General features: G+C 37.8%; 1 protein-coding gene across 1 annotated transcript in view; it reads right to left on the reverse strand.

Annotated features, from left to right (window-relative positions):
- The window catches only part of CDH13 (cadherin 13), a 518,553-nt gene that overhangs the window by 53,591 nt on the left and 442,576 nt on the right, over positions 1-22,386 (reverse strand). Inside the window, exons 9-10 of the mRNA XM_010579656.1 lie at positions 8,051-8,233; positions 6,801-7,054 (exon numbers count right to left, since the gene is read on the reverse strand). Coding sequence (XP_010577958.1) covers positions 6,801-7,054; positions 8,051-8,233 — 437 coding nt within the window. The remainder of the gene's footprint in view (positions 1-6,800; positions 7,055-8,050; positions 8,234-22,386) is intronic.

Consider the following 22,386-nt stretch of genomic DNA (forward strand, 5'->3'; position numbering starts at 1 on the left):
AATTCAGACTCAGTGATATATCTGCACAGTGCTGGCCAGCTACAGATCATCTTCTGAACACGAAAAATGGGGCCCAATTTTACTCTTAAGCCATTATCACGCTTCCAGAGTTACATCAGTGTGGTCATGGGTATGAGAGGAGAATAAAGGAGGTACAGTACCACTCCAGAAACGATTTTCCTTCTTTCCCATCTTGCTGTAGGCCTAAAGAGTTTGCTGTATGGGGAAAGAGGGATTTGTTTACTTTCTTCAGTGAACAAAAAGTGGAAGTCAGTTTGGTCAAACAATGACCAAACCCCCAAAAAGACAATGCATTTTTTCATTAATTTTTCCCTTCAGATATTATGATAGTAACATATATATATATATATATCACAGTGATTACCTACACAGACAGCATTAACACATTCAAGAAACAGTTTCAGTAAAAAGACTGTTGTGTAGAATACTGTTGAGCTAATGGTTGACTAGCGAGTACCTCCAGTTATAGGTGGTAGTTGTGTAGCATGAGGGAATTGGCCAAGTTCATTCTTTCAGAAGTGATTAAATCTCTCCTTTTCTGGCATTGCCTGCTGGATACACCAATACACTCAGCTCTCTGGAGTTCGGTTTCTGTGTTTCAAAATTTTGCAGGAAAGACAGAAGAGGAAAAACTTTTTGCTTCAAGCAGATTCCCTCACTACTTGGCTTTCCTTCTAACTTAAAAGAGAGAAAGGAAAAGAAAAACAATGTGCACTGTCCAATATACAGCAACTTCAGATCTAGAGATGCGCTACAAATTCCCAGTGGCTGGGTTCAGGCAGGCTGTAAATAAAACTGCAGAGCCAACTTGAGATGCTCTTGGGTGTAACTTACAGTGAAAAACTCTGGCGCTGCATGCTGAGAGCATGGCTCAGCCATTCATTTATAACAATACAACTATTCTTCTGTCTGCACAAGGAAAACAAATCTCCTGTTGTTAGGAATCAAAGACAAGTACTTCAGACTCTAGGAGACATAGTTAACAATGACTAAGTGTGTTACTTCATAAGCATTCACTCTTTAAGACTTTCTATCCCTCTCATTATACAATACCTCTGTAAGTGATTGTAGTGTAACCCAAAAAGCAAGTTTATTGACCTCCACCTGCAACAAAAGTGCTTTAAAACGGCTTGATGTGCAACAAAGTATGCAAAATTGATTCCTTAAGTGTTTGTGAGGAATGTGATTTGAAGCCTTATCCTTGTTCAGAGGGGGTTCAGGATCTCTGAAAAAATCCTGGCAAGAGACATGAAAAAGGCTTTTTGAATTGTCTTTGCAATTCATGGCTTATATATTCACTGCATGTAAGGGTGGTGACTGGCAGCAAAGAGAAATAACAGAATTAAACTTGCTTTTTTCCAGCGAATTCTCCTTAGTTTTCTCAAGTATTTGAGATTTGGAAGAAACTCACTGAACCATAAATCCCACTTCAGTGTAATCGCAGCACTACTTCACAGAATTTTAGGCAGTCATCTTTTTTTTGACAAAGAGTATGCAGATCATGGTTGCCATCAGTAGGAGTCTGGAACATTTCCACTGACTTCCACCAACTCCAGAGGCACCGACCCTAAAGTTACGATGATGTAATCTAAAGCAAAACGTGGCCCAGCAGGGAAAGTTCCCATTCCCAGAGTCAATGGCCAGTCCATTGTCCAGTGGTTCTTGGTAAAATGACAAATAAACAAACACGATTGCTTTTAATTCAGTGTCAGGTTCAGCCTTATCATCCCCGTGGCCTGATGGTCAAGGATGAATCCTCATTAATAGATACACTTAGTTTGCAGTATAGAAAAACGCATTTTATGTAAAGAGAAACAAAGTCTATCCACCTTTCAGATAGACCAGTAGCTGTTATTTGGAAATGATGATGATAATAAATATGACTTTGCTCCCATTTCCAGACTAGCAGAGCTGTCAGACGCACAGCCAGTACGATGGCAGTGCTCTAGCAGTTGAATGTCCACACTGTGGGTTAACAGGCAGATGGGTAGCTGGATCCATCACAGGCTATTCTAATCTGAAATGATTGATCTCAAATGGAGATTTACTGGTTTCATATTTGTGTAATTCCACTAAATTAATGATACGGGGATATAAGGAGACCAGAATCAAATAAAAGGATGCCAACTTCCAAGCAAGAAATTGACTTTCAAATTTCTACAGTTGAGACTTCACCACTAAGACAATATACCCATGCCTCCAAAAGCCACTTATACTATGTGGGGTCAGCTGGATTCAGGTGCAGATAATAAAATTACACACACACAGACACACACGCACACAAACATACATCTTATTTACGTATATTGCTTCAGATATTTTTGGCAGTCTTTTCGTATTCCCATGAAACTCGCTGCAGTTTGGGTTCTAAGTTTTCCAGCTTCAAATACTGCATTTTAATTCTACTTAATGAATTAGATATGCTTTAGAGCTATAATAAACTTTTCTTGTGAAGATATTTCTGAAGCATTTTGTCACATTGCTTACTGCGAACAAATACCGCAATAATATATTTACATAAATAATTTAAAATCCAAGAGCACAGTAGGTAATAAAAATATATTGCCACGATAAGCCATGAAACCAGAGAACAATGTCGCTTTAATTAAAAATTACAAATACACTGCAGTAAACAACTTATTTACACGTAGTTAAAAGTCTAACTATTGAATATCCTGGACTTGTTGAATCCAAAAAAGGGAAAAATACTGAAACCAACCTCTTCACACAGACAAATATTGAGGACTGTAACTGTGTTTAATTAAGATCTACTGTTAATAATGGATTTCAGAGAGTGAGGTGGTTCTTTTAATTTCCCAGGGTAGAAAATGTTATTAAATTTGGCCTTTAACTTCTCATTGACATGTACACTTGAAACTTCTGATTAAAATTTCAGAGGTTGGGAAGAAGCACCCAAAATTAAACTCTTAAATCTGGCACAAAAATAACAATGATCCCTGATTAAGAAATCAAATTTCAGAAACTTCATTACTGTTCTATTAATAAATTGTTGGGTTATAATTAAAATGGGGCCTGCTGGATTTCTTTCATTTTTTAATTCTAAAAAAGTTGGAAACTGTAGAGGGAATTAAATACTTTTAAAAAAAAGAAAAATAGGTTAATGAATCTAAGAAATGGGATCCAACTTGAACAGCTTCCTTTTCTTTCTGGGAGTGATCACAGCTGAACAAATATCTTACCTCCAAAGATATGTGTTCAGGAAAAACCACTGGTTCTGTCTGCTCCTTCCTTTCTACAACATCCATAGTCCAAAGCTCACTATGCTCATTGCAGACTTTTCATAAGAAATCACAGATCTGGGTATAGTTGTGAAAGCCAGTGTTAACCTAGTTTTAAACAGGTACAATTTAGAGTAAGATTAAACTTGATGACTACATTATTTAGCTGCTCAATATCAGCATTTGGTTCTTATTTCCAGGATGATGCTTCTACCTCTACCTTGAGTTTCTTTGAAACGTTAACAGCGGTAGATCAGAGAAGAGCTGACACCATGAAAGTTCACCGCTAATCGTGTGCAGACAAATAGCTAGAGCTCAAGGTATGTGCTTTTGAGTCTCACGAACACTTGGAGTCATATTTTTTTCAGTGTAATACATTTTTGCCAGCTTGTTTGAGCTTTTAAATGAAATTCTCAGCCTGCAAAAACACTTCAAGCTGAAGAATAAGAAAGAAAATTGCTTCGAAAGTACAGCTGTCTTCAGGAATTTTTACAAAGTAAGCTACGTTTTTCAAAAAGATAAGTAATTTGAATCTGATTCAGATATGCAACGTTCAAAGAATAAATTCAGCCTAGATGTGGACAATGGCACAAATGGTTTTTATACACTATTCATGGTTCTTGAAATGCATTTATGATGCTATATCTAGTAGAGTAACTAAATTTCCTGATTACAAATAATCATCAGCCCCTCCTACAAGGTTTATATAGAAAGCTATCTAAAAATATCCCTGCAGTTAGACATATCTCAGTTGTTATAGGTTGAAAATAAAAGAAAGTAACATTTCTAATTCTCTGTTGTTCTTTTGTTTGTATCCGTCTGCACATTTTGAACAGATACATACTTTATTGGGGGTGATGTACATTGATCACACAGCAGACACAATACAAATCTGGCATTCACTGCTGCTTGCGGACACAAAAGTTGCTTGCTTGTGGTCATTGATATTTAGTGTATTATCTTGTTTAAAAGTCTGTATTGTGCCTGCTTGGCCTTTATTTTACCAGTATAATCAGAGTAAGGACTCTGATAATACAATTTATAGCAGCTTAGCCTGAGAACCATGTAGTTTGGTATGCATTCTCTATAAAAGTCCTGGACCTAGGCCGAAACTCTAAATACACGCCTGCCTGTAGGAACTTACGGGAAAACGTTTCGGCCAGACCCAGACTAGTGAGTAGCTTTGGTCTTTATACACGCCATTTTACACTATCCTTAATTGCAGATGCTGTTCTCATAATACTAGTCTTCCTTTTTCACTGCTAGTAGCCTTATGTTTCAATAATACCTGTCAGTGTTAAAAGCATCTTTTGAAAATGCTATTTTATACTTCCCTGTTATTTTAGCAAAAGGAGATACAGGTAGTCAGATTAACCTTTCTTGAATCATTCCACCATTTCTCAGACTTCCATTACCTTTGCATTATTTTCTTCTAACCTACACAGCCACTGCCTTTTACATAGTTTCCATATATGATCATGCTTCATTCCCAACCCAATCTAGCTTATTTCTGCTCTTCTTTTCTGCACATGCAGGGTAAAAAAAGAAGAACCTTGCTTTTGGCTACAAACCTTCCAGGTTTTGGCCATGCAGATATGGTAAAGCTTCTGGGAAAATTCTATTTAGATTATGAGCTAGTTATAGTCAAGATTTGAGAGTTCCTTTGCAGCCAGCTGTGAGATGTGGTGGACTGCAAAAAGTCTTTATGTTACTTAACTGGTTACACACAAACCTTAAAGCTAACTTGCAGTTTTCAGTGACTCATTGGTACGTCCTATAATTTCTGTGTCAATATGGTTAGGAAAAATTCACCAAAATCAGTAGGTCAAGGGGAAAAATTCAGATAATAGTTTCTGGGTTGCTGGTTTTGATAACCAAACCCTTCTATTTTCTTGGCTTTTCTCTTTTAGCATCACAAAATCAACTGTTACATTAATTAATATGACTTTTCTTATCTCCCATGAAAATACACAAAGTTATGGAGAACTTCAATAATTTTGTTTCTTAAACTCAGTCCCAATCCCAAAGGGAATAAATATCTTTTCCCTACACAAGCCAGGTTCTGAATAATGCTGCTGAGGGTCATGTTGCTGTATCTGACAAGCAATAGAAACTCCATAGGTTTTCCAGCCATAGACATAAATTTGTGTGACCACAGTGAACAAAATAGGGAATCTTTGGAGCAAAAACAAAAATTCAGAATAAAAATGCATCCTGTGAATAAATACATTTAGAAAACAAGGGGAATGACCTATGCTAAGAATCATCCTTCAGATAAACTGATATTTCAATGGCAGAACTCAAAGGCATTTTTGATAGAGAAAACCTCAAATATTTGTACTCCATTAGCTAGGTATTTTTGAGGTGATGCAGAGAATTGGAACTTTTAATTATCTGCCTTGCCTTTTTCCTCCTTCCTTGGGGATCAGCACGCTCACCTGCTTAAATTCACCTTCTCACTATTTGAATCCAAGGCTGTCAGTGCGGTCCTTTGCAGTGGCATGCTTACTAACATTTGTTACTGACAAGAGAACGTCTTCAAGATCAGTAGCTTGCTTTTTTTGTAGAACAGTATGTATGTCAAACCTCCCTTAAAAGAGCACAATCACTGCTAAACAAACCTGTGATAGTAGAGAAATCTACGTCTATGGTATAGATTGACAGCGCACATCGTTCAGGCAAAGCTTTGAAGTCATTCTCACAAAGGTGTTTATGCCCTTTTATATACATTGATATCTACGGGAAATTAGACTCACAAGTAAGAACAAAAAATTAAACACAGATGTAGATTTTAGTTGTAGTGCCTAACCTGCAATTCTCAAATGCTGAGAAAAGCTGTCTGGAAAGTCAATTTAGTATTAGAATAGAAAGTGGTTGATCTTTCATTTTTCAACACATCTAAAACCAAAACACCAGATCAGGTGGATCAAAATATAAGATGATGGTACCACTTAATACCTAGGTTTGCTCTTTGCGACATGGCACATGTGTGGGATTATATTATCATAGCGCAGGAATAATAATTTACTTCCATCTCTCTAGGCAAGGCCAAGTCTTAGCTTACTGTAGCTTCAGTCTTTCACTGGGAAATATTTTTTCACCCCTTGAACGTGGATGTATGGTCATTATTTCGCTAAGGGATGTTATAAACAATCATAAACTGACTTAAACTGTATGTAAAACAGATAAATTATTTCTATACACATTTTCAATTTTTACACGTTTTCTCTGGCTCTACATGAAAGAAGAGGAATAAACGAGCAGGTTAAAGGTAATTTTGAAACACTATGCAAAGCTATGTCTATTGCTTGTCGATTGTTCTACTGCAGTAATTTCATAGCCTGGAAAACTACTGCCCACTGTCCAATGCAGTTCTTTGTCTTCATCAGACTGAATCTCTTCATTGCAGAAAAAAGAAAATGGCCACTTCTTATTATGTAGAGCCCAGACTAATTTAATTCTGTACTGGCAGGCAAATTCTCAGGCACAAAAGACACACTCACTTTCTGATGGATGAAAATTAGAGGGTACTGCACTCACCTGATAGTCTGATGTTGCAGAGTGTCTGGATCAGTGGCATTTACTGTTAACACAACACTGCCAATAGGGATGTTTTCTTGTTTTGTCACTGTCATTGGGTTTGGGTGGAAAACTGGGCCTTCATTCACATCCTCAACAGTGATCTGAACTGTCGCCGTGGAACTGGGGCCATAGGCTATGTCTGGAATCAACGGGTCTTCATTTTCTACTTTGATCAGCAGCGTGTGAAACGCTGAAATCTCATAGTCTAAAGGCTGTAAAACATATCATAAAATCAGAGTGCAAGGCGCAAAGACAGTACCTAACACTTTTTCCTTGTACCCCACTGCAAACTTGCAGAAGATAGAATTAGCCAGAAAGGCACAACGGCATTCATTGCGTTTGATACTTGGTCAGAGTTTAGCATTAGGCACAATGGTAGTTATAAAATTCATTTAAGATAATGAACATAATGGAGTTAATGAAAGATGGAGATGTCCCTCTATCCAAGAGCATATACTTTTTTGCCATAGCTCATACAGGTAATTTAATTCTCATATATACATGCTTATTTATGATGTAACGTGCATTTAGCTAACAAATCAGTCATACTTAATAGCTACTTACAATAAGTAACATAAGGCTAATTTCTCAACTCCTACTTGAAAACAAAAGTACCAGCATGGAAATACATGCCATTTGTCTTAAGAACTGAAAATACCTCTTCTGAAGTCAATCAGAGAAAATTCTGGTACAGGCAGAAACCAGGGCTATTTTCTTTTTTTTTTATTAAAGTGTGAGTTATAGGATTATCTTCATACAAAGACAGGCAATAATTTTTTTCATGAGACTTTAGAAATGTGGGACCAAAGACACCTCTCCAGTTCAGTCTGAAGCCACGTCCCTTACTTCCCTGGTATTTGCATCTGTGTTCTCTAACCAAGAACAAAATGGGGCTCTTGAATTCTAATCGTACCCTCAGTGACAAACAAAACTTTGTTGTAAAGTCTCACTATTAATTGTGATGCTTTCTGCAAAACTAGCTGTTATTTAAGCACAATGGCAATGTAGTTAGCAACAGGCAGGTCCTTATGACTAAAGTAGTAAGGTTACTGAGACAGAAGCAGGGTTTATGCATATTATTTGGACAAGAGCTGGTAGCCAACTATATATTTTTGAGTAATTTATCCTTGCTGTGCCGCCTTTTATGCAGTAAATCCAGTGGGTGCACTTTACAGTACTAATATAGTACAACAGAAAATTGTTCTTACTTTGACAACAGAGAGCATTCCCTCGTTAGTCTGGGGATTGGTATGGATTTCAAAACTCTGCCCTGGATTTCCATTAATAATGGTGTAGACAGCTCTCCATGCTCCGGTTGCTGGGTCATCTCGGTCACCAACGGTTAAGTTTACTATTACACCTGTGACTCCCTCCTTTACTGTGGCTTGAAACTAGAAAAAAAATGTAGAGGAAATTGTTACTATTTTCAATTAATGACCACACACACACATGCAATATCCAAGCCAACATTAATTATTTACCACAACAGGAGAAAGATGTAATCCTTGACTGAAACTGAATGTTATAGGCTCTAAATAATACATTCTCACTCATGAAATACAAGGTAGCACATTACAGCTGCTCTCATTTAATAGATGGCAGATAAGCAGCGATGTGATAGGAATCAAGCTCTGGATGGTTCCGATCGCAGGACGACAGTTCATCTCGTGTTACTGGAAAAGTGAATCCTGAAAGAATATGCATGTAGTGTTCCATAGGTGCATATGCTATCAGAAAGGGAACTATACTCATAGCTAAGCAGAAGAGGAAGCTGACTGGTATAGCCCCTTCTTGCCCTCCAATGTACTGTTATTTACAAATAAACCAGTTTTGCATTTCAGACTAGTATTTTCATAAATTACCCCACCCATATTAATTTTTCACTACACTGTCGTCAATACATAAAACATTTTTCACAAAAAGTGTTCCCATACCGTTTTTTGGAGGGGTTGCTCTAAAAGACTTAAAAATAATTGGACCTCATGCTACCACTTTGTCTGCGTAACTAAAAGTCAGTGTTACTTTCTTTTTTCAGTGGAAGAATTTTTTATGACCTTGTGAAGTTTATTGCACTGCTGTACTATTCAGCTAGCCAAGCCCTATGAGAAAATTCTAATTTACTATCCAGACAAACAGTGTATAACATCATTCTTATTTATGTAGGAAAAACATTAAGCAAACCATTGAAAAAGCTTGTAAGGGTCAGACTTAATAATACTCCTCACCTTTCAAGTACTTGAGGCTGACGTGCTAAAAGCACCGTATATAAGAGTGATAAGATAATACCTGCTTTATAGGTGGATAAACCAGAATGATAACATATCTAATCCTGAGAAGTGCTGAACATCAGCAGTACCATTATAGATCATTAGGAAATCTTAGCATTTCTAGGGATTAAGCCTTCAAAAGTCCAAAATTACAAACTTTAATGACACAAATAGGGTTTGCCATACGTGCACTGCTTAAAAGCTACATTGTCGGTGACAATATATCACTCAAGGGCAAAAATCCCTCAAGTGACTTCAAGACCTGAATAGACTAAATGTCTTTTGCTCTGTCTTATAGTCATAACACTACAGAAGATTTTGTGAGAATATTGAATCCAGAAAATGGCATTTTATTAATATATAGATTTCACAATCTGGACAAATAGTAGGTGAAATGGATTTCCTCATAGTAAAATACAGAGGAGACAACTATGTCTTTTCCAGTGTTCAGGTATCTTTTTTTCCATTTCATCCAATAGATTTGACTTATGTTTCCAACCCCTTTTTCAATTTAGCTGTATAATTTGAGTGAATGCATTCAGTTCAAGCTTTCCAGCCTCAAACCTGATTTTATAAAAGGATGACATTAATGATTGGCTATTTCTATCTTCTTTGGTATATTTAACAAAGAATTTAAAGATTCTTTTGATTTTGATAGTTAATATGTAACAGGTTGTGATTGAGCTCTGTTTCAGACAGATCATTAAGCTCATTTGCAGTTTAATTAACTCTAAATGATAATATAACAATATTTTTGCTTGCTTTGAAACCAATCAAAAGAAAAGCTCTATTAAGAATCTTGGAAATAACAGAGGAATAATTACCAAGATCGTATTCCTTCCTGCTCAGCAAAATGCTGTCACTGGAAAGCACACTTGGACATCTCTTACTCCAACTGAGAATAAGCGATTAGCCTGATTGATACTTTTGTATTATTTCATTTGTCTCAGCTTGAGCATGTATGGAATGAGACATCGGAACCATAAGAGCCAGAATTTTTCCAACAAGTCTTCAGTACCAAACAATTCCTATTTAGTTATGTAAAAAGGTGACTAGACTTCAAGGAACCTAATCTTAAAGAATCTAACCCTTAGATTTGACTGGGCATCTGCTCCTAATTCATATTGATCCTTCTGAAAAATCTTTTCCTTAATCCACTAGTCTGATTCAATTAAGTGTTCAATACTCCCTGGATCACCTTGAGAACAGTAAGACCTGTTAGGGTAAAATATGTAAAGATCTGGCTATTTTATTCAGATACATAATTGTGAAGCCAGTGAGATAAATTCATTACGCTTCCCCCACCAGTGCCAGACTATGATAGAAAAGGTTGCCATGATGTGCCAGCTAGTTCAAAAAATATTGCATGTCAGTTTAAGGATATCTAATTCAAGGATATCTCAGCTACGGTTGGCTTTCTTCTGCATTCCTATTTTGTCCTTATTTAGGAAGGGCTCTCAGTAGCTTCGATTGCAGCGAGCTAGTAGTGCAGAAGGGGCACACAGACTTGCTGGGGGCATAAAATTGCAGAGCTTCTGACACCAGCACATCAAGGAAATGACGTCTACGGGCAAAGGCTGTGCCGAGCCAAATAATTCCAAGCATAGCGGTACACTCACTCCTAGCATTTTCTGCATTTTAGAAATGACCATATAAACACGGAGGATATTTGAAGCTGTCTAGAACATTGGACTATAATCTGTTCAAGATGGATGAAAAAGCAGAATGATCAAATCACAGAAGTTGTCACATGGGTCTACTCTAAATTTATAATGTGAAAAGTATAATAAATCACAGATTTGTGATTGCAAAAGACAAACATCTACTGTGAAATAGAGAGGCCCAGAAAAATATAACATATATTATCTAGAAGGTGAACTCTTTTGCCTGTCAAGCCACCTTTATATAAAGAATAGACTTCCTAGTATTTGGAAAAATCTGTTATATTTATACTGGGCCTCTTTCAAAAACAAAAGTAAAGAAGGGAATTTAAAAACTATGAAAAGACAAAAATAGGAATTAGATTTGGAAATAGAGAAAAGATAACCACAGATTAATCATATTTCAAAATGAAAGGTTTGCATTCTCAAAGCACGGTGCTTAACTGGGAGAGTCTGATCCAGTGCTCTAAAATAAAACCCCATAGTGGCTAACATAAATAATTGGATCACAAGTTAATTGATTTTACTCTTTTTAAATATCTGCACATCCCCTAAGCACCACTATAAATTAAGAATAAAATAGATGAGTTCAGTACTTTATTTAAACTGCTATCATCTAGACCCACATTAAAAAGAATAACTTGGAAGACAAATACCCTGGCCCAGAGTCGCATTTGGCTGGAAGGAGCTATGTTCATTTACTACTACTGAGTATTTGAATACGTAAGGTTAACTTGCACTGTGGAGTGATATGCCATATTGTCATTTATTGTGCTTATCATGGATACAGCCTAGAAATTTTAGTAATTCTGTCATATTTAGAGTTTTAGAAACATAGCAAAAAAAAAAGACCTAATGCCCCTTTTTCTGCACCCTAAAGCTTATAAAAAAAATACAGAAAGACAGACAACAGACTGATAGCAACTTAGAAGGAAACAATGAGTGAACAGCAGCCAGCATTCTGTGCTTAATCATCAGGTTTTTTTAGGCAAATGAGATTTTTAATGGGGAACTGAAAGACATCAAGGAAATATAGTGATGGATGTAGATGAAGAGTTCCTCTAAGAGTGTGAGGGTAGCCTGTGAGGAAGCACAAACGGACTTGAAAAATGTAATGAGTGAACACTGTTTGCTGTCATGATGGACTGACGGGAAGTAGATATTGACCACTGGACATTCTTGTGAGAGATCACAAAGACGGTTCCGCTAGGCATGGAGGTCCCTGTGAGTGGATATATTTCTTAAAACAAAGGAGTCAGTAAAGGCACGGCAAGCAGATGAGCAACATTCACAATAGCTGTGTTAGAATACAGCCTATGTAACACCACCCAGGGTAGCTCTGAGCAGAAAAGAGAATCTCAGTTCAGCAGTCAAACTCTAGTCCTCCCTTCCCTGGATCTTGCAAGCCTGCTCCAAACTATGTGCAAAGCTTGAGAAGATAAAATGAAAAATTAGGGTTCCAAGCTGGCAGGAATTTTGCCTTACCAAGTATAGGACATTCAAGATGGCAGGTGACTACTGAGAATAATTAGGCCTGCATCAAAGGCTAGTTAAAGGGAAAAGTCAAATGGGGAAACAAATTGTACCATAGGTTAATTGTAGCAGCTGTTTCCTGGTGGAGCCACGATATAATGTAACACAGCCAAATCCTGCTCCACACTGAGCTCTGTGGCAAACTGGAGGGACACTACAGTGACACCTCTCACTGAACGACAAAATGGCTCTGTACAGTCTCAAGAAAACCCAATCTTATCAGATTTCTGCCATGGGGCAGATGCATGAAAAGATCACTTTATAAAATGTTATCACCTGAGAATCCAGGCAGTAACCCCATCTCAGCCTCAAAGAAAACTGGAAATGGTACCTAACCTGTATGAAAATTGGATTCTTACCTGACAGCCTTATTTAAAGCTTCTGTAGTAAGTAAGATTTTATTTACTGGCTTCTCAGAGTACAGAGGAACAAATGAACTTAACTGCATCAGAATCACCTGAATGTCTACTGTCCAGCAACAGCATAAGCATGCTTATATAAGCATAAGCTTGCTTAATAACCTTAATATCTTTACGAAGCCACTGAAAAACTCTCTCAGAGTGGGGTACCAATATACCCAAATTAAAGAGCTGCCGCAAGCAGCAAACACGATCCAAGATAAACGTGTCTGGGGTTGGTGATCGCTACCCCATGGCTCATTAAGATTCTGCATGCTGTGATTCCCAGTCAAGAACAAACAAATTAAAACTGCACATCAGTTTGCATTTATCAGGGTGATATTCCAGTTGAAGGTATTCTATGCTACTATCACGTGTTTGTTTCCTCATCTGTATATCATAAACGATGAAAAATAATGGGATATATTAATTCACACACCTGTCTCAGAAATTCCCCAGGGAAACTGTATTATTGTATTTGTCCTCTTCCACTGAAGTCCACTGCTTTTGCAACCATATTTTGTCTATCTGTTTTCTTGAAAATATGAAGACAAGCTTACAAAATCTCTTGTAATCTGCTTGCTCTTTGTCTGTGTCTTTTACTTTGCACATTGTCATTCAGTATGTGTGCACCTGAGTGGCAAATATTTATTTGTTAAGGAAACAATGTCTTTTCCATGCCTCTGTATCTGGAATATCTCCAAGGACAAACGAATTTTTGGAGTCATCACAAAGGTCTGCATTCTCAAGCAATCGGGACTGAGAATCTCATAAATGTCAGTAATGGACATTTCTTGTGGGACAGAAAGCCCAGTTTGCCAGCTAAGAATAAATCAAGTTATCTGGCGCTTGGAGCTCATCAGACTTCACAAACTAGGCAGGCGAAGTACTAGGTGGAAATATTTAGCGTAACATTTGTGCATTGAGCAAAGAGAAACTGATGGTTCTTTAGTCACCTTTCATCTCGGTACAACGACCAAATGTGCTGGCCTGCTATGGGGGGACCCCCAGCAGGCTGAAAAACAGGACCTGACCAACTGCAGTTTATACCAAACTCTCCATATGAGCAATTTAATTGCCAATTTTGTGGTCAGGGCAAATTGTTACTTGGTATTACATTCTCCCTAATCTCTTCTACAGATTTTGAAGGTATTTTCCCTCTTAAAACTGTGCATAGCTTTTACTATATGGGCACAAATAGCTGCTGTATTTCACTACAGAGATAGCTGTATTAACGTAATGGATTAAGTTGATGTGAGCTGTACATGAAGCAACACATGAAGCACTTTGGAAGCCATTTAAATGAAAGACACTATATAAATATAAAGCATTATCGTAGTATGACAAGGATTTGATGGTGCAAACTAGATGCAAAACACAAATTAAAGCTATGAGTCACCTAAACAGTCTGTAGTAATTGTCATTGTCTTACTGCCATAATGCTGGCTCGTAGGCACTATATTATTTCTTAACTTAAAGTGTTTCTTTCAGCTTATTCTATATTTTTTTCTAAGTACCTAATATTCCTCCATCTCCCTGGTGAAATTACAGAAAGAATTCAATTGTAGCTTAAAAAAAATCTTTCTGAATATATGAAATTGACCATAATAATTTTGGATGCATTTTCACTTTTTACTTTTGAATGACTTTCACAGGCTATGTATTGTAAATGCCCTGTGATCTTTCAAGGCACACACCAGGTATTTCACAAAATAAAAGTGCTGCTCAGTAACGAAAGACGGAATGAGTATTTTTGCCCACTATATGCTGCAGCCTGCAACAAATCCAAAAGATTAATTAGCTAAATGGAAGGCCAAAGATTAACTTCTGCTCTCTGTAACACAGCTATAATTTCTGTAGGCTCTATAAATTTGTGCCTTTTTACTGAAAAACACAAAGATGCTTAATATCACTGATATTAATCACGAATGATCAAAAAAAGGCAAGTTTTGACATGACTTTATCTCGTTTTGGTGTCATCAGTCTGCTTGGAAAAAGTACTTCTAAGGAATACTAGTAATGCAACAAAGAAATAAGAAAGCATTGATCAGGTTGTTTCCCCATGCTCCAGGTGCAAGTTCCTCTGTGAGCAGTTTTCCACTGTGATGAAGCCAAGCTATCTCTGGGATTCAGTAGGACCACTTCAAGAACTCTTTAGGTATTAGGATTCATGACTGAGCAGGGCAGGGACAGAGTGCAAAACCAACAATGTAAAATGGATGGATGGATAACCTGCTGGGTGCCACAAGAGTTGCCTGTAAAGTTGCCAGAGTGGCAACACGCAGAGTCCTATCCCTCTTGCAGACGCCATAAATCTTCAAAAACTTAGGAAGATCTACAGATTAAGATCCTCATAAGACTCACAAATGAATTTAAAGACCTTTCCTTTCTGCTTCTTGCCCACAGCAGTGCTGAAGCCCCATTCGGAGCTGATGTTGTATTCCTATCCTCTCATTTATGTGCTTGCAGAAAACTAAAAAGCCATTCAGGGACTGTAAATAAGTGATAGTGAAGGATACTTGAAAATAGCCACTTGTTTGGAACCGTTTTGAAGACTTTTGTTTACACTAGACTTTGACTCTTTCTCAGCCCAGCTCACGGCCTCACTGAGTGAAGGCAAAAAGATAATTCTAACATGTATTAATCATATGTTGAATGCCTGCTTCAAAGCCTGTTACCTCCAGGGCATGCATCGAATGTAGTACAGTTGTCTGAAGATTCAGAAGGAAGACAAACATACTCTCTTTTTTCCCAGAATATATAAATAATTTAGAAAAGATTAATTCTTTTTTCACTTTTCCATCTATACATGCAAGGTGCATTCAATTATTTCTAGAATAAATCAAGTACACACCAATACAATGGACACTTCTAGAATGATGGTCGTATTGTAGAAAAACAAATACTCTTTCTCCAGGTGAACAGAGGACAGTGAAAGGTCACTATAATATTTACTACACTTAAGGTACTTTTGAGAAAAACTCAAAGAAATAATGATGTTATTTTCTTATCTATCAAAAATTCTTTCCCCCCAGGTAGAACAAACCTTATGTTTAAAACAACAGCAACACAGAAAATGACGATCTGACCAAGCCTGAAAGAGGAATCTACACCTATTCACCTGTTACAACATCAGTGTTGCCTAGGGACCAGGGAGGTATCTGCTTTTCACATTTATGAGACCACTTGCACTGTATTCAACCAACCCAGCTATGTATTATTTCTTCCTCAGTGCACTTCCCATCAAGAGCAGTGTTAAGCCTATCTTCTTTCTAAGATGCTGGATGCCTTCTTTAAATAGAATGAACTTTAAATAGAATAGACTTAGCTGGATTTTTTTTTTTTTTCTTTTTCATCCCCTGCATTTTAGGAGCAGAAAGTTTTACAGGCTTTTCCCCCCCATGAAACCACAAAGTTCTCACTTATGCTAATGACAGGCACAAGGGAAGGGAAGGAGGCCTTGTTAAATGCTCCTCTTTCATTTTCAACAGAGACTTTTTCATACCCAAACCAACTTTTCTGATGCTGAAGATTAACTTCTGAACAGATATGGTGGAGCTTACTGATACTACCTTACCAACAGAAAAACGTGTGGAAGCCACCTACTCATATTACAAGGAATTTACGCAAACTCTCCTATGCCACTAAGACTGTTTCACATGCCAGTCCCAGTTACAGGTGGGATGCATTTGCTCCATGGGTCAGAACCATAAGCAACAAATTCCTCCTACTAGTTCCCAGACTGTCACATTTTTGAGATTTGTCTGGACAGGGAATGTGTCTAGAAAAGATTTCCTCTTTAATTGTTGAAGTCGTTGCCTGTACCATTTAGGCTTCTTAACTGCAGGACAGATGAATTCACTCCTCTCTGAACATCAGAGTGGTAGATAAAAGGGGAATTTTATCACAACAGAAAGATTGCTTTGATAGCATTAACTGTAACATGCATATGCAGAGACCAGTTAATTTGCTAGAAAGTCTGGGAGATTTAGAGGAATGAAGGAGAAACTACTCTAGTGGGTTTGGTCTCCTCCCAGGTACAAATAAATGCAATGTGCCCTCTGTACTGATGGGGAGGGAGCTGGGCAGTGACAAGAGCTTCAGCAGATGAAAGCTACTAATGATCTTTAAATTATTGTCATGTTTACATTAGGAAGTAGAGAAGAGATTTTGTGACTTCTCTTTAGGAAGGTAACTTCCAGGATTTCTTTTCGTAAGTGTATAAAGACTGTATTTTAGTGCTATACAAAAGCAAACTAATGGAAGAAGTTAAAAAAAAAAAAAAAGAATGCTTTATTCTAAATAGGTCAAAGAACAAAAATTTCCTAGATAAAATTCTAGAGGGATCTTGTTCATCTATATAACTACTACTACAGTTACGAATGAATGTTCTATGAAATCCTAATTTCATGATTTATTACATTTTTATTAACTCAAGTCTGTTCACTCCCCTATTCTATTATTTGAGGTCTTAGCAATGAATAAGATTTTCCTGAATACTTTACCAAATATATGCTTAGAACTGACATGAGCTATGACTGTGCACAGATTTGATGAAAAAATAAAAAGCCAAGAAATCCATTCTGACAAGCAAGGGTTTATACATGTCTTGGTGTGGAAAAAGAAAAAATAAAAAGCCCTTTAAGATGATGCTCTTATTACTCAGGAAATCATTACCTAAAATGATGTAGCCTGTTCTGGAGGTGATTTTTCTGTGTGTTTCTCCTGCCTTACATGAACACCTAACAGAAAATGCATTCAGTTTTCTTGAAGGCACATAGTCTAATTTAAGTGAATTCTGTAATGCTGTTGGCTATTTTAAGTATTTCAGATAGTCATCTCCAGTGACTCAGCATCAACGTTGTCAACTTGAAGTTGAGCACAGTTTTCTAAAAAAGCACCAATTCTAGATTTAAAGAACCTAAGCGATAAGATTATTATTAACTTCATTGGCAAGCAGCTCCAATAGTTATTTGTCCTCTGTTTAAAATTATGATGGTGATTACCTCTTAACTGTGTATAAATAAGGAAATAATAAATTAGTCTATGAAGGTCTTACATATAGACACCAACTTCATAGCGACTGTCACAATGTTGTGGAACCCAGCTAGTTCAACATCAGGATTAAAATGTAGGTTAAATACAATTTGATTATGAAATGGTAGATGGAACTGAGTCACAATTTAGCAGTATTTCCAAATAAGATTGCACTCTCTAAGGAAATAACAGATTAACGTGGGGCTTTTCAAATCCTTTACACGCTTTTCAGAACATCATGAAAACACTCTGTTTTGGTACCTTAATATTGCAAGACTGAACCATATTCTTACCAGGTTAAGCAGCCAACAAGTCTTTGCAGAGAGGTGGAAATTACAATGTCAATGAGACTTTCTCCATGGCAGAATATTTGGGCTCTTTGATCAAAAGAAGCATATGCATCCAAATGAGAAATCTTGCTTTTTCTGCCCTGAGAGGACATTGCTTCCAAAGACAATAGTTATTCACCATGCCAGTTTACAGCTGATCACGACCCATGCTGCCAACAACAGATGTTTTGACAGTGGTTAAGCTTCTTCGCATGGTCTTTGGTGAGCAGTGCCTAGCAGCACCATTCGAAGCATTCAAAGCAACTTGTATCTCTAGAATATTTTAGCAATGAATTTCATCAATTCCCCAAACTTCTGGCATTTTAGGTTGTGCCAACTGATGGGGATGAGATGCCCTAGATTTACAAGCTGCTCCAGCTGAGAGCTGTCTGAATTTAGCCCAGTTTGAAAACTCTTTTTTGGAAGCAGATAAGAACTCTGCAAGGTTTCACACTGTTCCAGTGGAGGCAGGAGGTACAGATGGAAGTTTACAGGCAGTATTATCTGCAGCGATACAGAATTTGTCTGAATTTAAAAAATGAAATCTCTAGCCAGCATTTTGTTTTCTGTGGAAAACTGGGTGGGGAAAGGAGAATTTGGCCTCAACAGTCCATATGTCAATTCGTCCGAACACAGTTAAGTCTTCCAAGTCTGCCAACAAAGTGATGAATGAAGTCTACGGCATGTACTTTCTACTACTGGATATATATGATTTTTTTCTCAAATTATCTAGCCTACATCCTCTTTGCACAACATTCACTGAGCATAAACATTACTGCTATATCAAAAAGTTATGATACAAGAAGAATCATTTAGAAATCATAGACATAGGTGAACTTTCATGATTAATAGTTGCTTTCCTTTTCTGTTTTCCTCCCATAGCAGAAAAATCTTTATCATATCCTGAACATCCAGTTAAGCACAGAGCTCTCATTACCCTGACAGGGAACAACAAGGTCCTGGGGTCTCCAACCCTATTAGCATAGAAAAATTCTTCTCCCAAGGTCAAGAAGAAAGAATAACAGAAATAAATGCAACCTAATGACTACGTGGTGATCTGAGCCTCCCCATACAGCACTGTGATGGAAGCTTTCAAAAGGCAGTTTGAGAGGAGTTCACTTGCAGCTGGGGTGGCATGCTTTGAAAACACATGAGATTTAAGCATATGTTGAGACATACAGTGCTGAATAGTGATTGAACGTGCAGCAACAGATGTATGGTTTGGCACTGCACAGATGTGGCAAAGGTCGGGAAAAAGCAAAGCTACGCTAAATAGATTTATTGCTTTCTGCTTTCAGGATACCCATGGTCTCCATCTCCCACTGCCCAGCTCCTTTTGCCAATGCTCGTTTCATCTTTTCTTGAAAGAAAAATATTTGTGATAAGCGAAAATGAAACATTCCTTCATCCTGGTCACAGCTAATGCTACGGTATGCTTGGAAATCCTTGAGCAGCAGCTTAAGTCCTCCAATTCCAAGGAGGCCAAATTTCAAGTGCAAATAAAGGCAATTCCCAGGAAATACAGGTGACACCAATAAGATAAAGAAGCATTTGGTATTATCATTAGTTTATATCAAAAAAAGCTTTTCCACAGGGTTGAATGCTTATTAAATCAGCACATGTATGAAGAAAATTAGTTTATTAAGCAGCTGTGCTATTCCTCTCTCTTAAGATTGCTTCCCCCTCTTCTGTAGCAAATCTCTACATAATATGCCAATACATCTGCATCAAAATTGCCACACTGAACTCTTCCTAAGGAGAGCAAGCAAGTACACCAGCAATTAATTGGATCCTAACACACATTACTAGATAGAGATTTTTCAACTGAGCTTGCCAGTTCTAGGGGAAATCATCTAAAGGGACAATAAATACCACTTTATTTCTATACACAGCATTATGATATACTGTAAGCAGCCACCCTTTCTCCCCTTGGAAGGGAGAAAAATGCTGCGCTTGCAGGTAGCTGGAAACATACTATTTCTTGCTTCTGAGTAAGCTCATAATTAGAGTAGAAACATGAAGAACAATTTCAGCGGAGCTGTAAACTCCAACAGGAAGGAAAAAATCTATTTGAGGTTAGAACAAAATCTTTTTTAATCTGGCTAATACTGCTTTTGTGCTGATGCTGATCATTATATTTATTACTAAACAGCAGGACGTTCCAAAGCGTTGACACCTAACTTCACTTACTAGAAAAGCAATCACTTTCAGATATTCAGCTTGATGATTAATATGTAGATACCTAATTTTTAGTGAATTAAACCATGTTGTATCAATTTGGTGGTCTTCAGGATTTATAATCAAACCCTGATGACATCTGATTAATGCCCACATAGGCTCCCTGAACCTTACAATATTCTTGTTCCTTGGGAGCTCAGATCACAGCAGGCTGATTACCCCCCTGATTATCCTGAGTAACTGGGGTCAGAGGTTAGCTAGTTCCACAGAACACATTTAATTCAATCAGTTCAGTTAGTGAAACAGTTGGGAAAAAAAAATTATTGCAATTGCTGTAACACTGCATTAGAAAATTTGCTCAGGATTTCTGTGCTCCAACTGATGAGCATTTTTGCTTAATTCTAATTTAATATTCTGCTGGGGTTTGCAACTTCAATTACTTGTGATATTTTCACTCATAAAGTCAGGGGCATTGAGCTTGGAGGGGGAAAGGAAAACCAGAGGAAGAAGAACTGCCTGTATTAACCTGTATGATAACCTTTTCTCACAGACACACACACACACACTTACTTTCTTAGCTTGATTGTGGTTTTCCTGGTTACACACTTCAGCCGTGGCTCAGAAAAGTCCTCTTAGTTCTCTCCATTTGTCCCTTTTGCCACTGCCAGATTTTAGCTGTTCTTTTACTTCTGGTAGATTTCTAATATTGTTTAGCTGAGTACCACTTCATTTGTCTTACAAGCAAAGAGACTTTGATCGCTTATAATATGGCACAGTTCCACATTCAGACAGCCCAGCACCCTTGTGTGTGCTTGGATGGAGTTTGGGCAAGCTCATTAAAGGTAACGGCACTGTACTTCAGTCACCTGAAGCACCAAGTACTGTGTCTGGGATGAAATATAAAAAAGGACTTCTTCCTACTCCCTGAAAGCCTCAAGGCACTTCTCACGTGAATACAAATGCCCAGCAGCTCAGATTGAGTCCTGCTGGTTAGTTTTGCATCCTACATAACAATCCCGAGTCTGCTGATACACGGCTACTCTTTAGTGGGAGTCCTGAGGCTACCGCCCCAGCCACTGCCTCTGCCTCCTGACCCAAGATGGGTTGGTTACCACAGTTTCAGTGGACTAACGACGATGGAGAACTTTCACGGCACTTCAAAAGGAGTCAGTGCACATCACTCACTCGCTTCCACATCAGTCAAGACGTGGGGCCGCAGCTGCACAAAGTCTGCACCAGCCACAATAACGTAAACTGCTTTCTGCTACCTATGGGACCCAAGTGCTGTCCCAATCGTTAAGTGCTAACAGCAGCCTAGAAAACACAGAATGATACAGTAACTGTGTATCTCTGTACTATGGTATTGCCACTGCTAGTAACACACCATGTTTGGAGTTTGCAAGGCCTCAAACCTCAGGATGGAGGTCTGCCAGGCTTGCTCTGCCTGAAATTTCCTTGCCCTGCCTGCAGCTTTGTTTCACTTGGTTTCGCTGTAACAGTATTTAGCTAATTAATTTTTACTCTTTTATGTTTGGACGGTACTACCAAAGTTTCATAACTCTCACACAGTGATGTAGTACAGAGAAATAAGGGCCTTGTATAATAAAAGATGTTTTGAGCAGTGGTGACACGGGACGCCGAATACAGAGAAGTACAGTCACGGAATAACGAGATATGAAGCACAGACTTGGCACCGGAGACCCCGTGGCTATAAACAACTCACTAATGTTTACTGAAAGAAATGCAGACCTGGAGCTGGATTAAACTGATTTTAGAGGCAACAAAGAAAAAGTATCTAACAAATGTAAAAGACATCATATATAGTAAATTTGGACGTAACCTGGAGCTTCAGACCAATGAAGAAAGAGCAACGTGTAAAAGCATGTTAGCAAATACATAAAAATGACCCCAAATGATCCCAAAGGGAGGAAGAAGAAATGACCAACATGAGCATCACGCCTGTCCTGGCAAAGGACTCCAGGTGCTGACAACTTCCCATAACGTCCCTACCACAAACACTGGAATGAAACCACCAACTTTACGACCCAGAGGAACCAGGAAATGTTGAGAATAACAGCAGGAAAAGGATAGAAGCCAAGAAGGATGTGTACAACAATTTTATAACTGTCATAGTATCATTA

Source organism: Haliaeetus leucocephalus, unplaced genomic scaffold (assembly GCF_000737465.1).
Source record: "Haliaeetus leucocephalus isolate CR32 unplaced genomic scaffold, Haliaeetus_leucocephalus-4.0 Scaffold668, whole genome shotgun sequence".
NCBI classification, from domain to species: domain Eukaryota; kingdom Metazoa; phylum Chordata; class Aves; order Accipitriformes; family Accipitridae; genus Haliaeetus; species Haliaeetus leucocephalus.